General features: G+C 38.6%; 2 protein-coding genes across 2 annotated transcripts; one reads left to right on the top strand and one right to left on the bottom strand.

Annotated features, from left to right (window-relative positions):
• Positions 1 to 4,306: 4,306 nt before the first annotated feature.
• LOC137957185 (flowering-promoting factor 1-like protein 3) lies at positions 4,307 to 4,733 on the top strand. Its single transcript, XM_068804921.1, has one exon. The coding sequence runs from the start codon at positions 4,415 to 4,417 to the stop codon at positions 4,730 to 4,732; it is 318 nt and encodes a 105-aa protein (XP_068661022.1). The 5' UTR covers positions 4,307 to 4,414; the 3' UTR covers position 4,733.
• Positions 4,734 to 11,608: 6,875 nt separating this feature from the next.
• LOC137956536 (uncharacterized) lies at positions 11,609 to 14,574 on the bottom strand. Its single transcript, XM_068804074.1, has 7 exons — positions 14,313 to 14,574; positions 14,093 to 14,131; positions 13,936 to 13,989; positions 13,795 to 13,848; positions 12,252 to 12,305; positions 12,099 to 12,170; positions 11,609 to 11,893 (listed from the first exon to the last, which is right to left on the bottom strand). Exons 1-7 carry the CDS (start codon positions 14,367 to 14,369, stop codon positions 11,789 to 11,791), a joined length of 435 nt encoding a protein of 144 aa, XP_068660175.1. The 5' UTR covers positions 14,370 to 14,574; the 3' UTR covers positions 11,609 to 11,788.
• Positions 14,575 to 15,502: the final 928 nt, after the last annotated feature.

Below are 15,502 nucleotides of genomic sequence, written 5' to 3'. Positions count from 1 at the left end.
ACATAACTAAAACATCTTTAATTGAGACATCTCGTGAAACTTCCTCTTGTGAGACTCCACCATATTACTTTTGACTCTGTGAGATTTCTTACTATGAGAGTTATGTAAGACTCTTCAATATCTTATTTTAAACATTATCTCATTTTGTAAAGTTATTAAGTATGAAAACCGAAAGGGCTGGCCACCAATGGAGGAGCATGATCATGAGATTCCTATTATTCACAAAGTGCTGCTGGCCATTGTTCGCCCTTGACAATATCCATAAATTAAAATACTGGAGATAGAGAGACTTTTAAAGCCATTCCCCATACCCAAGCTAGTTTGGGAGGATCTATCTGTGGACTTTATAAAGAGTCTTCCTTCTTCTATTGGATATTCTATTATTCTCATGGTGGTGGACAATCTATCAGAATGTGCTATTTTTTTTTTTCTTAGCCAGTTCTAGACCAATTTTTTTCCCATGCATGTCATTGGTCTGTTGTGCAACATCCCCATATCTCATAAATTGATGGGCAAACAAAAGTAGTTAGCCAGGATCATGAAAAGGATCTGATATGCTTTGCTAGAACCAAGTTGTTCTCCTTAAGAGTAAATTTCTTCCAAGGGCTGAATGGACACATCAAACGTCTTCCTTCTAGTCTGTTTATGGGTAATGGACGATACAGACTCAGCTTTGTGATTTGGACAACGAGTTGAGTGACAAGGATGAGCTGCAATTATGGCACAACCATGCATTAGTGCACAATAGAATGAAACAAATGATATTCAATCACTGAACTGAAAGAGAACTTCATGTAGGAGATTTGGTAAACCTCATCCTTACTGGCAAATGTCTGTGGTGCAGAGACGGAATCAAAAGCTTGCTTTTCGTTGTTTTGGCCCTTTCAAAATTATAGAGCAGGTGGCCACTGTCGCATAATAGTTGTTTGGCCCTTTCATTTTGCTTGCCCAATAGATGCTTTCTTACAATGTAGAAAACATGGTGGCAAATTCAACTCTTATACTATATTCGATACTTGATCCAAAAAAAAATAAAAAAAATGTTGAATTGAGTTCTTCCCTTGAATATCTTGAATTGAGTTCCTCCCTCGAATATCTTGAAAAGGAGCTGGCAGACAGAGAGTTGCCATCAACGTCTTCATTATACACAGGACAATAATGGAGGTGACGATCATCGCTTTGACGGCAGTTATCTACAGGATTGATGGAGACTGCAAAACAAGGCGCAAATGAAAATCAATCACCAACATGCAGATCCCCAGCAAACCCAACTTTGCGAGGCAAGAATGCTTCGTGTGGCGTTCTGTTTCCCGTAATGCTTACGCATTTTTACATAAATTGATAGAAGGAATTTAGAATTTGATCAACTGTCCCCATTCAACAGGTTTATAGTTAGCAAATTCTCATCGACTGTACTTTGGGAAGAATTGATCCCAAATTCCAAATAAAAGAGACTTTATTCTTAGCATTAACTGATTTTCTTAATCCAAAGTTAGCATAAAATTACAAGGAAATAATCGTGTTCTCAATCTTTAGCTTTAACTAAATTCTCCTTAAATTCCCTCCATGCTTAAAATTCTTTACTGCTTTTGGTAACTGCAGGTAAACATGGAAGACACCACATGTTTAAATTCATGTTCTCGACAATACAGAGCTTCTGTGCTTCTAAAACTTATCATCACCAGTTTTCTCCAGAAAAGTTACAGGATTGAACTACAGAAATGAGAAAAGAAAGAAGAAGAAAGAAGAAGAAGCGGCAGCAGCAACAGAAGAAGATGAAAATCGTTTAGTAAAACGGAAAACTACAATTAGCTTGCACTAATAATTTTCTGTTTCATAAATGATGGGGCAAGGTGAGAGACATGGTGTGGTGTATATGTGAAAGAAAGAGAGACAAACAAAAAGACTGCCACAGAAGTGGTCCCTTTGGTTTCCACGACTCTCAGTTGGATAGAAAAGCTAAGCATGTCTCAAAAGAAAGTGATGAATGGGGTCAGCCAAGCATTCGTTCATGTCAGGCTAGCTTTAGCTTTGAAAGCAGCTAAAGTTTAAACTGATATGGCATCGTCGGCCGGCTCAAAACTTTACAGTCTTGACTATGGAGTATCTGAAATGGCCCCAAACACGGAAGAACGTGTTGCCATTTAACCGTCCCTTTCGCTGGCTTGCTTTCATGTATCGATGCTCACGGCTAACAGATACGATGTCAACAAGGTTTGAAACCCTTTGATAATCTTTGTCTTGCAAATATCTCGTGTCTCTGTTGCAGGGCCTCCCGGCATGGCGAAAGAGGAGCAGAAGAAGAGACTCTGGGCCGAGATGTTGTCTGCACTAAGGAGCTGTTGTTAAGGACGAGGAAACGTGTCGAACCTCAGCAGGCAAAAAAAAATCACCGCCGAGACCGGCTTTCCAAATGTTGGAAATCAAACATGCCCACCCACATCACCTTCTCAATTCACAATTGCTTCTGCATTCTGCACCGAGCAAGGGATAACCACTCTCTCTCTCTCTCTCTCTCTCTCTCTCTCTCTCTCTCTCTCTCTTAGCTTAGCTCGTCTGTGGTCGTTAAATTCTGGGTTTTGCGGGCCGCAACCCCTTCTGGATTAATCCCATTGTTCAGAAGCAGAAAACTCATACTGATCCGGACTGATCCGAACATGATTTTCTTCTCCGTTGGGAAAAACACAAATGAACTAATGAATGGGTCTTTCTAAAAAGCTAAAACAACAAAATAGTGATCACTTTTCAACACAAAAAGGAAGAGAATACGCGGAAACCAGCCTCCCAGAAACTGGTGATCTGCTGATAGTCTCATTTAATTAAAGACAAGTTCTCTACATTTGCTTTAAATCCTCTACCGTAAATAATATCTTGCTTCAATAAAACCAGGAATTCCGTAGCTGTATAATTGATCAGAGTTTGTTGTGCGCAGAGAATCGTAGCAGAAATAAGGGAGAGTATATTAGTAATCTGATAGACAAGGTTGTGATTTATGATTAGTTTCTATAAAATCTCAACAAATTTGATCGTGTTCTTCTGTGTTTATAAGTTAAATTATTAAAACTAAAGACTCCTGGATGGTCTCTATCATGCTGCTACAGATAAAGGCTTGACACTTATGAAGAAAAAGGAAACTTTGTTGTGACACGAGACTCCATTTTTTATGTCGGGACATCCATGCTTAACCAATTGCTTTTCCCTTGGTAAGCTTTGGGATGAGATTTGCTGGAACAAAAAAAAAAACTAAAACACCTGAAAGAGAAGGCAAAGATCGATTCCTTGAAAAGAACTCATTCACATAAGGGGAGATGATTTTCTGTTCCGTTTGGATCAGCAAATATGAACTCGGTAATGACCAGGGACCCCTAACTAATTATTGCCCATTGACTTCATAAGTCGATAATCAATATAGATAAACCATGGTTAGAGAGAGAACCTAATTCTGCAAAAGTGAAGAATGGCTAAACAGAGAGGTTTGATTAAACAAAATTATCTTCTCGACTTGGAATTAAGAAGACCCAAGTAAAAGAATTTTCAATTAGTCAAAGTAAATGCACGATCTTGGTCTGGTCATATGTAGTTAGGCGAGTCTGCCTAATCGACTGCCTCCCGCAGGATTAAGAAACCATATTCGTTCCAGAACTTTTTAGACAGAAAACCCCGGAATTTTTCCTTGTTTTCTGCGTTAGACTTGCACTTTATCTGCTTCAAATCTCTGTATTTTCGTTAGAATCGGAGTGGCAGATGTAAGTGAGATGCAATGGCAAGTGGACAACAAATCGACAAGACCATTTACCGGCTCTCTCACGGTGAGCTGTGCCTAAACCAAAGTGTCGAGGCTACGGCGATGTGACATCTGCAAAGCTCTGAAACTCCATTGCTCCAGTAATTGCAGATGAAGAGTTTCCTGGGAAAAACAAAGAAAAAAAAACAACAAAGAGAGGATTGAGGGAGAGAAGGAGAGATGGAGAGATGAATCGTAATTGAATTGGCCAACTTCTTTGTCCGGCTGGTATAGCGGTTTTGCAAGGATTCCTGCCGTGGGGTTGGGGATGAGAGGAAACGGGATTCTAGTCAATCCAGAGCCACGATGAGGTACGTGAGCCATCTCTGGTATTGTCATTCTCACTCGAAAGAGGGTCCCACGTTAGCCACTCCAAAGGCACACAGGAGCCAACCCAGCTCGTCCCGACGTGCTTTTCAGCGCACTCTCTTAAAGATTTTCTAATCCAAGGTTCCTCTGTATATAAACCCTTCCGCTCCCGTCTTCCTTCTCCATCACCTCCCTCCCCTCCACTTTCCTTCTTTCCTCCCTTGCTCTTCTTTCTGTTTTTCTTCCATCTTCTCTTCTTTTCTTTCTCTCCGTATTTGGAGTTCGACGGTAATTAGCCGAGAAGAAAGAAAGGAAGGAAAAATGTCCGGTGTATGGGTGTTCAAGAATGGAGTGGTGCGGCTGGTGGAGAACCCTGCGTCGGAGGCGACGGAGGGCCGACGCAAGGTTCTGGTTTACGTTCCAACCAACGAGGTGATAAAATCATATGCCGTCTTGGAGCGCAAACTGAACGGGCACGGCTGGGAGCGGTACCACGATGACCCCGATCTCCTCCAATTCCACAAGCAGTCCACGATTCACCTCATATCCCTCCCCAAAGATTTCAAGAGCTTCAAGTCCATGCACATGTACGATATAGTCGTCAAGAATCGAAACCTTTTCGAAGTGAGGGACATGTAGAACCAAGTTTATCTTTCCATGGATTTCTTTTTCTAGTTTCCAATCTACAACGTGCTTGTGCGTAGAGATCCTAGCTTGTTTCTCCATCTTACGTATGGCTTAATAAATTAAGCTCTCTCTACTGATCTGTCGCCTGTGTTTGTAAAAATTCGACTGTCCTGTTTGATGATGAAAGTGTAAGGGTTTGTTAGTTCTCAGTGATGAAAGTATAAAAAATGGTGTTTATGTCATTAATTTTAAGTAGACCATGCATTATAATTCTCATGTACAGGAGGAAAGAGTCGTTCTGATGCTCTGGCATTGTAAACCTTTCAAGATACGAGGTTCGACGTCAATCGCAACTGCCAATGCAGTTTTTTCATTTCATAAAACGTTAAACAGATTTACATGATACGATTAGATCACGAATGTACTGTAACGTAACACAGACAGGACGTGTCACGGCATGGCTTCACCGTCTACGTCGATCATGGCGGAAGAGAAGGACGAAAGGGATATAGGCCGTAATGGGGAGATTTGATAGAAAAGATTTCTATGACAGACGAGGAAGAGCAAAAGGGACGAAGAAAGACGACGAGGAGAAGGGAAGAAGATGAGAGGTCACGTGAACGGAAAGAGGGAACAGCAGGAGGCATCACGTGAAGAACATCTTGTTCATTTGCTTGGAATCGACGTGAGAGCGACACATGTTCATTCTTGAAACACAGTGGATCGAATCAAAACGTCGAATCGTTGATGGAGGTGCATGGGGAAACTGCAGAGTCTTTTCTTCCATCGCCGTTACGAACAGCCAATCGCCATCCCTACCGCCTCCGCCAGCAAGACAGAGGAACCAATTGACCAGCGAATCCTTCCCCAGAACCACAGGACAGAAATTCTTTGAACTCCCACTCCCTTATATCCTCCTAAATCTATCAAAGCAGCTCTAAATCTAATCCTCTAAGATTTTCTTCCAAACCCAAAATGCTGTCTCGTGCCTTTCGTCTCCGTGCATTGACCGTCCATCCATCGCTTGCTTTAAGCTTCCTGTCGAACTCCCCTTTGAAATGTCAGTGCTTGTCTCTCTGGCTGTCGTTCCTATCTCACGGCTCAACTTGTAGTTTTCTTTTGTCGAGAACGATGGGTGATGCTAAGCCATTAAAATGATCCACAATAGAAAACAGCTTGATTCACAAGTACTTTTGGTTCACTCAGATCAAGTCTTTATTAGGAGGAATTTCGGGCCTTATTTGCACAAATAAAATCGTTTTCTTTCCTTGAACATTCCATTATTCTAGATAAGTAGTTACTCCTTTCTTTTCAGCATAGAGCTACTAGATATTCCATTGCATTTCCTAACTCTGTAAGAATGATTGGAGGATGACGGGTTCTACTACACTGAAGAATGGAATAGATCTGACAGGAGATAAATTTCTGGACGGACTCGTACTGTCAAAGAGAGGCAACACAGACTTCTTTAGAGTTTCATCTTCCCTGCTTGGTCCAGAAAGTTTGATTCAGAGCTCTGAGACCACTATCCAGAGTTCCTTGGCTCGATCCAGTTCGGATAAGAGATCTATGAGCCACGTTTCTCTACTGATTTTCATGCTCTTTCTTTTCGCCAATCTCTGCCCATTCCGTGTCAAGAAGGTGGGTTCCCAAAGGGTGGAAATTTCTTAAAAGCTGTCTGAACTTTTCTGTAGAATGAAGACAATTTGCTATCCATATCCACAAAGTATGGAGTGATGGTGAACCCCATTTTGTTGCCTTACGAGTTGATTGTGACTGATGGAGATTTTGTCACATCTCGTCAGAGCAAAGGTGGGACGTTTGCCTTCAACCGATTAATCCTCTTCAACTTGTGCTAATCACGGACGTTTGATCTTCGGTTCGAAGATAACATATTGGCTGTCTCTTCCTAACCAGATACATTGTAATTAAACGCTCAAATCCCTTGTCGCCTCTGAGATTTCAGAAGTGCCATGATCCCATAAACTTCAACAGCTTAATTGTCTTGAGCTTTTACTAATGGCGTAGGTGTTATTCGTTTGCAAGTCTCAGGCGGCTTAAGAGAAAATTAAGAAGATACCAATCACAAACCCTTTTTCTCTTTCACATTTGAACACTGAAAAGGAAGGAGACAATGTGAGGAGCACAGGAAAAGGAGCAGAGTGGAAGGGATGGAAGTGAAAGGAGAAGGGGATGGGATCTCCTTTTTGTTTTACGTAGCACGTCTTTAGACTATCCAGAAAAAAAGGAGTATAAGATCCTACGAGAGAGTAGGGTCCGATAAGATGCCTAAAATGCTTAAAACCTTCAAAAAAGAAGAAGCATAATCCTGGATTCTCCATACAAACCCTTCAATAACCCATAATTATCATGGCTAATCATGGCAAGGAACCTAGCGCACTAAAAAATGTTTCCGCATTATTCTATTCTGTTATCTTTCAACAAATTCAAACGACCAGAAGTAAGTTCTTCACCATCATCATCAAAAGCTTCTTTTATGTACATTGGTTACCGTCACTGCTGCTTCTTTTACTGAAATGCCTAAAAGTTTGGCGCCACCGACGACTTAAGAGGGGAGCAATGACTATAAAATGAATTTAGCAACGCCGATGTCGAAGTTGAAAGCAAGTTCCAAGCTTCTTTGGGGACACTCTCATGGTGATATTTAATTCAAATCATCTGGAAGGTTGAGACTAGAGACAGAAAATTTGGGATTAGAGCAGAGGTTGAAGGGTCCGAAAATCCTCTCTTTACCAACCACCCTAATGCTTCCACTCAGTTTTGTAGAATTGTAGGCCGGTTGACGTCGACAAAAGCAGCTCTTTGAACATCGGGACTTGGAAGACAGACCATGATCCAATAAAACTTCATCTTTTCCGAAAAGTTACCACTTGGGCGCATTTCTTCAAACAGGCTGCGGGGGTTGATTATCACCTGCGACGACAATGGCACCCATGCCGCGTCGAAAGTCTTGAAACTGGGCTCGCAGACGCCAAACACCCGGATCATCGCCTGCTGCACAGAAAGCTTGCTGGTTGGTACGTGGACAGATGTATCAGTTTGAGTCTGATGGTAGCCGTATCGTTGATTTGCCTCTGATGGTACGACTGCACGAGTAAAATTTTAAAAACTTACAGTGGCCTATCACAAGCAGCGAACAATATTGAAATGAGAAAACGATGAACACAAGCAACAATAAGAGATAGGATGAAGGGAAGAAGAAAAGAAGTACCTTTGAGCTAAGCTAGCTGGAGATTGGTTTCAATTTGAACACAAAACAATTAAGAGAACACAACTATTTCCACCAATTTATATCATAAGAGCTTGAACTACTGGACAAATTTCGAAAGGCGAAGCTCTAGAACCCTTTTGATACACTTGTAAACTTTGATTAGGATCTTGTAAGGTCTCACATGGATAAATCATATCAAGAGGGGGTGGGGTGGGGCTTGTGGGTGACTAGGTTTATCAGGACCGATTTGCATCTTGATTACAAAAATAGTAATTAAAATACAAAATAAAGTAATTAACGACAACTCTTAAGGATTTTTATAGTGGCTCACACTCAATATTTTAGATTTCTAATCTACTCCTAGGGAGCTCTTGCCCTCGAATTAAGAGTTGCACTAAGGAACTTTAAATGAAGTGAAGATTTCAATTCATCTTAAAATGAATTGATTCAACTTCAACTCATCCTTGGGTGTAGGAGTGATATGAGCTGAGCCGAGCCCGAACCTGCCTATGTTTGAGCCGAGCTTCGAGTCGAACCTCGTCTCAAGCCTAAAATTGTTATCGAGCTTGAGCGCAAAAATTTTAACAGAGTTCGAGCTTCAATTTACATTTAAAATTTTTCAAAAAATATATATATAATAAATTGTATATAAAATTATGTATATATTTTACATAAAATTGAGCATAACCTATATATATAATACATGTATAAGATTGGGCATGATTTTTACTTAAAATTGGACATAATCTATATACATAATACCTGCATAAATACTCCGTAAAATTGTCTATATATTCCATAAACACTCCATAAAATTGTTTATACACTCCATACACTCCATAAAATAGTCTAAATACTCCATACACTGCATAAGATTATGAATAAACTCCATACAATAATCAAACACAACAAAATTAAATGAAATATTAATATCAATTTACAATCACCCAAGTAAAAACTATAAATCCTTTAAATAAAATCCTATTACTATTAGTGACTTATTAGAAAATTACAAGAAATATTTTAATTTTTTCTTAGGAAAGTTAAATGGACCTCTTATTGCCTCTTCTAGGGAAATAAATAAAAATTAGTAATCAATCTAATATATTATTATACTTATCAATACATTTTTAATCAAATAAAATGTCAAACACAAAATTGCAATGAAAATTGCTTCATGCTAAAAGTATTACAACATCAACTGTTAAATACTTATTCAAAAATTTTCTATACAGTTTTCTACCCCATCTTGGCAGGAATATCTTACTTAGAAAATTATATGATTTTTTAATTAGAATTTTCAATTAAAAAAATGAGATACTAATAGTTCATTGAAACTTATTTATATAAAATATTTTTTAATTTGTTCAAGAGCTATAAGGAGAGTTTAAGGAATTTTTTTTTTTTTTTTTTACTTTATGATCTTGCACGTGCGAAATCATCTTCGCGCGGGAGAGGGGGGAGATTATTTCTCTCCTAAATTCTCCCCTGAACTTACTGGTTCTAGTTTTCCATCTTGACGACACGGAGGGAAGGGGGTTACAACCCCGAGGAGGACTTGTCATCAGGGATGAAGGCTGCAACAGCGACGGAAACAGAGGTGAGGGCGAGGAGAAGAAGAAATCAGAGGAAAGTATCGAACGGAGGACCATAGAGGCAGCCGGTGAGCAGTTGTCGATGGCGATAGAAAGTGGTGACAACAGCCAAGGGGAGGAAAAAATTTTCCCCCCTCGCTCTTGCTCCCTCTCCCTCTCCCTCTCCCTCTCCCCTGCTCCCTCTCACTCGAGCCGGCTCGCGAGCCGATGAACTGAACCTGGCTTTGTTCGATCTCGGCTCATCAATTTAAATGAACCGATTTCAAAGCTCAAGCTCAAGAGATAACGAATCGAACCGAGCCGAACTCGAGCCGCTCGCGAGTTAGCTCGGTTCGAAGCCACCCCTACTTGGATGTTAGTATAGACGAATTCAAGTGCACTGGAAAACAAATTCCATTGTTAGTGCTTCAAAATGAAAATATGATATAAATAAGAGAATGAATAACTTTTTGTAATATACTTAAATAGAACATATGTCTAAACAGATAATTAACCAAAATAAGCATGGTTATTACACTTATAAGTGATTTAATGTGAAGTATTAAAATATATTAATAAACTAATTAATGAAAGACTATATTATATTATTTAATGATTACAGTTTATTATAAATTAATATAATAATTACATGTGATTAGAATAAATTATAAAAAAAATTAAATAAAAGTAAAAAATAACATAAACGAATATTAAATTATTTTTTAATAACATAAGATATATTTTAACATTAAAAACCACTAATTTAATACAGTAATAAAAAAATATTATTTTTTAATTACATAATATATATTTTTACGCATTATTAATTAATAATATATTGTTACAAAATTTAAAATCATTGGTTTAATTAATTATAGCAATGGGATAATTAAACCAAAACAATTTATCAAATATTTATTTTAATAATATTTTATTTATGACGATTATATCACTAATTTAATATAGTAATTATAAATTGAATATATTGAATAAATAAAAATAATTATTAATAAATAAAAAATATGGATTAATATTTTTTTGACGTTGGTTTAATTTTTTCTAACTTAGGAAAAATTCAAGCACTCCGTCTTCCTCAAGGTGCGCGTCGTCTTCCTCACAACACCGATAATGGCGGGAGCCAACGATGGGCTTGCGGGCAACGACAATGGAGGCGGCACTCCGACAGTACACCGAGAGGGAAAAGAGGGGCCGAGAGGCCAAGAGGCTTTGCGACAGAAGCTTGGCCTCCCGTGCTCTGCGACGGAGGTCGAGATGGAGGCTTTGAGGGAGAAGATAGAGGGAAAAAAATTGGGGGAGGAAAGCCGAGTGAGAGAAAAAAATTTTGAGAGAGAAGCGAAATGTGGGAAATTTTTTCCTTAGCGGGGGCGGAGGAGAAACTTCTCCCACACGCAATTCATGTGGATGATTCGTAAAATAGGTATGATACGTAATTCCCCCGTTTTTGCCTGAGCACATTACCTGACATGATTCAAATAAAGAGGAGATTATTTTGGACTAACGGCCTAATCAAATGAACTGAGTAATGCGGGAGTAATTCATGTCTTATTCATTTTGGACTAACCCCCCCTGTAGTAAGCTAAGCATCATCTACAAAATAACGCCACGACCTTCTCTAGTAATCTACCAAGAAAAGGCAGGGTGGAATTGCTGAATCAGCTCCTTGAAAGAGTTAAGGCAACGCCCACTAAAGATTGAACAGGTTCAGCTCCATTAAAAGTTAAAATCCGGATCCTCGGGAAGAACTACTTTGAAGGAGGCTCTAGCGTCCCCGTCAGAGCCACAGGACTTCAATCTCTTTGTTCATGCAAATAGGGTACCTCGTAGGCGCCCGGGCAGAACTAGGTCCATATAAGATTGTCACTAACAATCTGCCTGAACGCCATGAATGAGGGACCTCCTCAACTTCTAAGCTTCTTCTAAATTGCAAATGTCATCCAGAAGTCACACCCCAGGGAGCACGCTGTTCACTAGCACCTTCAGCAACTAGTTGGTTGGCATTGACGATGGAACTTTGAGGACAGACCGCATCAAACATAATTAAGAGTGAAGTTTCGGTACAAATACAACAAAATTTTCATATGTCCATTTCATATGTCATATTATCTGGCTAATTTAAGGTGCAGGAGCCACCGTCGGCATAAAAATACAAACATCTAGCTAGAATAGTACCAACTTAATGAAACATGCAGTTCACCAACTGAAAAGCTATGTTAAAGACAGTCCAACCATTCCCATTTGGAGCTAGGTTTCCTTGTCACTTTCCAGTGTGTCATCCTGAACTTCCTTTACAACTATTTCCGCCTGAGGATTTTGCGTTTCTATGACACTTTCAGGCCCTTCCTGCATCTACATGAGGTAATAAACCAAATCATGAACACGTTATTAAGTTTCTACCCTACAAGAAAATTGAAAATTTTATTAACTCTTGCCACCTACTTATAGCAGAATCAGTAGTACACTATAAAATTAAGTGGGTCAGGAAGGAAGAGTGTCATGGCTGATTTGCAAGTTTCCCAGGGCATTTATTCAAGGAGAGATAAGAGATAATTACTCCTAAGTTTCTAAGGCTGACTGCTACATCCTCTTGCTGTTGTTGTAGTGTGCTCTTGAGCTCTTGGAATTCCTAATCATCAAAACTCAGTTAGTAGCAGATGTCAAGAGACAAGAAACAAATAGTAAATTTGAAACGGTTAAGCAGGCTTACTGATCTCAGTTGTTCCACCTCAACATTGAGAGACTGCTTCAGCTCAGAAAGCTCCTGAATGTATATTTTGATATTAGTATGAAATGTTTTATTTTCAGGGCTGAAAAATTGTGAAGACAAAACAAAAATAAAAATACAGCACAGGATAGAGAAATGAAACTAGTATTCCACACAAGCGATGACAACTGACAAAAAAGGTAAAGCAGGGCTGAAAAATTGTGAAGACAAAAAAAATAAAAAATTACAGCACAGGATAGAGAAATGAAACTAGTATTCCACACAAGCGATGACAACTGACAAGAAAGGTAAAGCAGGGCTGAAAAATTGTGAAGACAAAAAAAAAAAAAAAATTACAAAACAGGATAGAGAAATGAAACTAGTATTCCACACAAGCGATGACAACTGACAAAAATATTAAACATGTCACAAAATTACTGGATGTTGCTTTGCGGAAACAAAATTCTTTTCAACAACATGTAGTTTCACTACCAGAGGCATTGATCTAAATGAATAGATAGTTCAGTGCAACAACCTCAACTAAACCAAAAACTATTGCTCCCTGTCCATACCGTACCGCCCACCTCCACACATATAAACTGGTTATAAGAGAAGTACGATGTCTGCAGTCTTATATCTAATAAATTAAACACTTTTTGAACCGTCATACAAGTGAAACTCAAATAGTTAGCAGGGACTAACTAAACATGCCTTCAAAGTAATAACTGGGTAACAAGAAAATATCTTCAGCATCCTCTCTTGGAAGGGAAAAAAAGGATACATTTTCCTACTATATATCATTATTTGGTACCATTTATCCTCCTGCAGCTCAGTAGGATCATAGACAACATGCCTTCCTAGGGATAACAAGAACAACTATACTCTTTTTACAACTATAATCATTTCACTATTACTAAGCACCACTTATACATAATTTTCGGAGCAATTAAATAGAGTTGACTGAACTTGGCTGAGGTAGGTAAATTAAGTTGATTTTAAGCAAACATTTAGCATATCTCTCATCACTATAGATTGGTAGAAAAAACAACAGAATAAATCTTGCAAGCCTTTAAAGCTCCAAAAGATTTTGCATTATTTTTACAAGAACATCAATCCAAAAAAAAAAAAAAAAACACTTTCAAAAGAAAAGTCAGTAGCAGAGAACACACCATCAAGTGAACCTTATTTCTATACACACCTTTTTTTTTTTTAAAAAAAAAAAGTGAACCTTATTTCAGTAAATGCCATAGCTTTCTGCAACACATATCAGCAACAGCTGAAAAGTTGAAAATTTTCCTCACAAACCAGCTAAAGTTTTATACATTTCTCAAAAAACATGGAAAATAATTCAAAAAATAACAAAGCTAGCAGACATCAAGGAGACAAATTTAACTTAACCCTCTGCTTTGGCGAGCATAATTGCTTAACGAGTTTTGAATAATTCTTTTAATCACTCATCTCCTCAACTTTGAAAAATAGACTGAACTAACCCAATTAAAAACCATAAAAGAAAAAAAAATCCTGGGAAGAAATGATTAAAACTTACACCACGATAGATTGTAACTTGTGAATCCAACTTTGACCGCCAATTTTGCAGGTCCTACGTTACATAGAAGATAAAAAAAACTTAATTATAAATCAATGCAAGGCCTTCTGCTTTATATGAATTGATTCACTTCCTGGCTACCTGTTTCAACCCTTGAATTCTGGTCAGCAACTCCGACCTTGTTTCATTCAGATCCTGGCATGAGTACATTGAAATACGTGAACGAGTTCATCCCTCTGCCTTTGAGAGAAAGAGACAACAACAAAAAAAAAAAAAAAAAAAGGAAAGAAAAATTTACCGCAAGCTTTGAGTTAACCACCATCACGTTCTCTTTCTTCTGCAACAATAAAGTGCGTTGTCTAATTAGAAATGAAGGCAGAAAGTAGCTCCAAAAGACTTAATGCCGTGTCCATCCCTCGCTACAAAATAAAAATCCAAATTCTCCAAAGAAAAAGGAATAAACACCGTGAACCCAAACTGGTCTCGTAGTAGACGGAAGAGAGCTGAGACGAACTTACCAATGAAAGAGGCGCAACGGTTGGTGGAGGAGACAGAGCTGGATCAGAATCTGCCATGGGAAAAATTGAGACAGAAGCGAATGTTCAGATCTTAGGGTTAGGGTTCGTTGAGAGACGGCCTGCTATAATGTTCTCGTTTTTTCTGTAATGAAGATCTCAGAGAAATCACAAAGGGCGAAAAGGTGGACTCAGGTACTAAGAAGAGGAGCAAGACTTTCAAATTGGTAAATGAGAAGATGGAGCGGGCAAAGCTGCTATTTGGGACTTGAACAACTGCGCTCTAGGGGTCTACCCTTTGTATGCGCGTGGTGCGCAGGGGCGCATCCTTAAGTGCCTCGCATAACAAATTCACGATATTTAGTTTCCACCATTATTGGAACAAGAAAAATATACCCTTTATGATTTTCAAGTTTGAGTGAATATGTCAATTTGAAGTGCCCGTTCAAATTTAGAAAACTACTATTTTGTTTACCAGTGGTGTGTGTCTCCTGGTTTATTCTGCAACAACCTTGCTGATTATAAGATGATTTGATGATTTGCTATAATTTGGTGAGAAATTTAGTTTTTCCCGTCTGTAAAGTAGTCTCGTTTTGCAACTATTTGATTAATGTTTTGGTTTCTTTGCCGGAAGGATTTAACTCATCTAACTAAGTATGAACAAATTGTATGCGGTAAAAAATTGTAAAAGCATGAGAATGTAGGTTTGAAAATTTTGTAAAAACATGAGAATGGTTTGACAAATTGGTCACCGTGCTCATCTTCAATTTTATGTAGAAGGTATGCACAATTTTAAGTAAAATTTATGCATAATTTTATGTACAATTCATTTGACATGTATTTTATATAGAGTTTTAAATGTAGAATGCAGTTCAAGCCCGACTTGAGCTCTAGCTTAAACTCGGTTAAAATTCTTGGGCTTGAGCTAGATTCTAATTTTAATCTTGAGGTTGAACTCAAGTTTGAAGTATTCAAATAAAGCCCAACTCGAACATATGCAAGTTCAAGTTTGACTCGACTTGATGCCACCTCTATCCTTGGCTAGTGGAAAGAAAAGGGAGGGGAGGGTGTCTCCCCCATAACTAGCACCCCATTATGATTCCTTGACTGATAAAAAAAACACAAGGGAGGGTAGATGACTCACCCCTAATTGGCAAGGAGGGCGGAGAAAAGTGGCATACACGGCAGCATGG

The sequence above is a fragment of the Aristolochia californica genome, unplaced genomic scaffold (assembly GCF_029961685.1).
Source record: "Aristolochia californica isolate CCGP_79_NKW_82.1479 unplaced genomic scaffold, dmAriCali1.0.hap1 SCAF_2, whole genome shotgun sequence".
NCBI classification, from domain to species: domain Eukaryota; kingdom Viridiplantae; phylum Streptophyta; class Magnoliopsida; order Piperales; family Aristolochiaceae; genus Aristolochia; species Aristolochia californica.
Note: the sequence above shows the minus strand (reverse complement) of the source record. Positions and strands in the feature narration are given on the sequence as shown.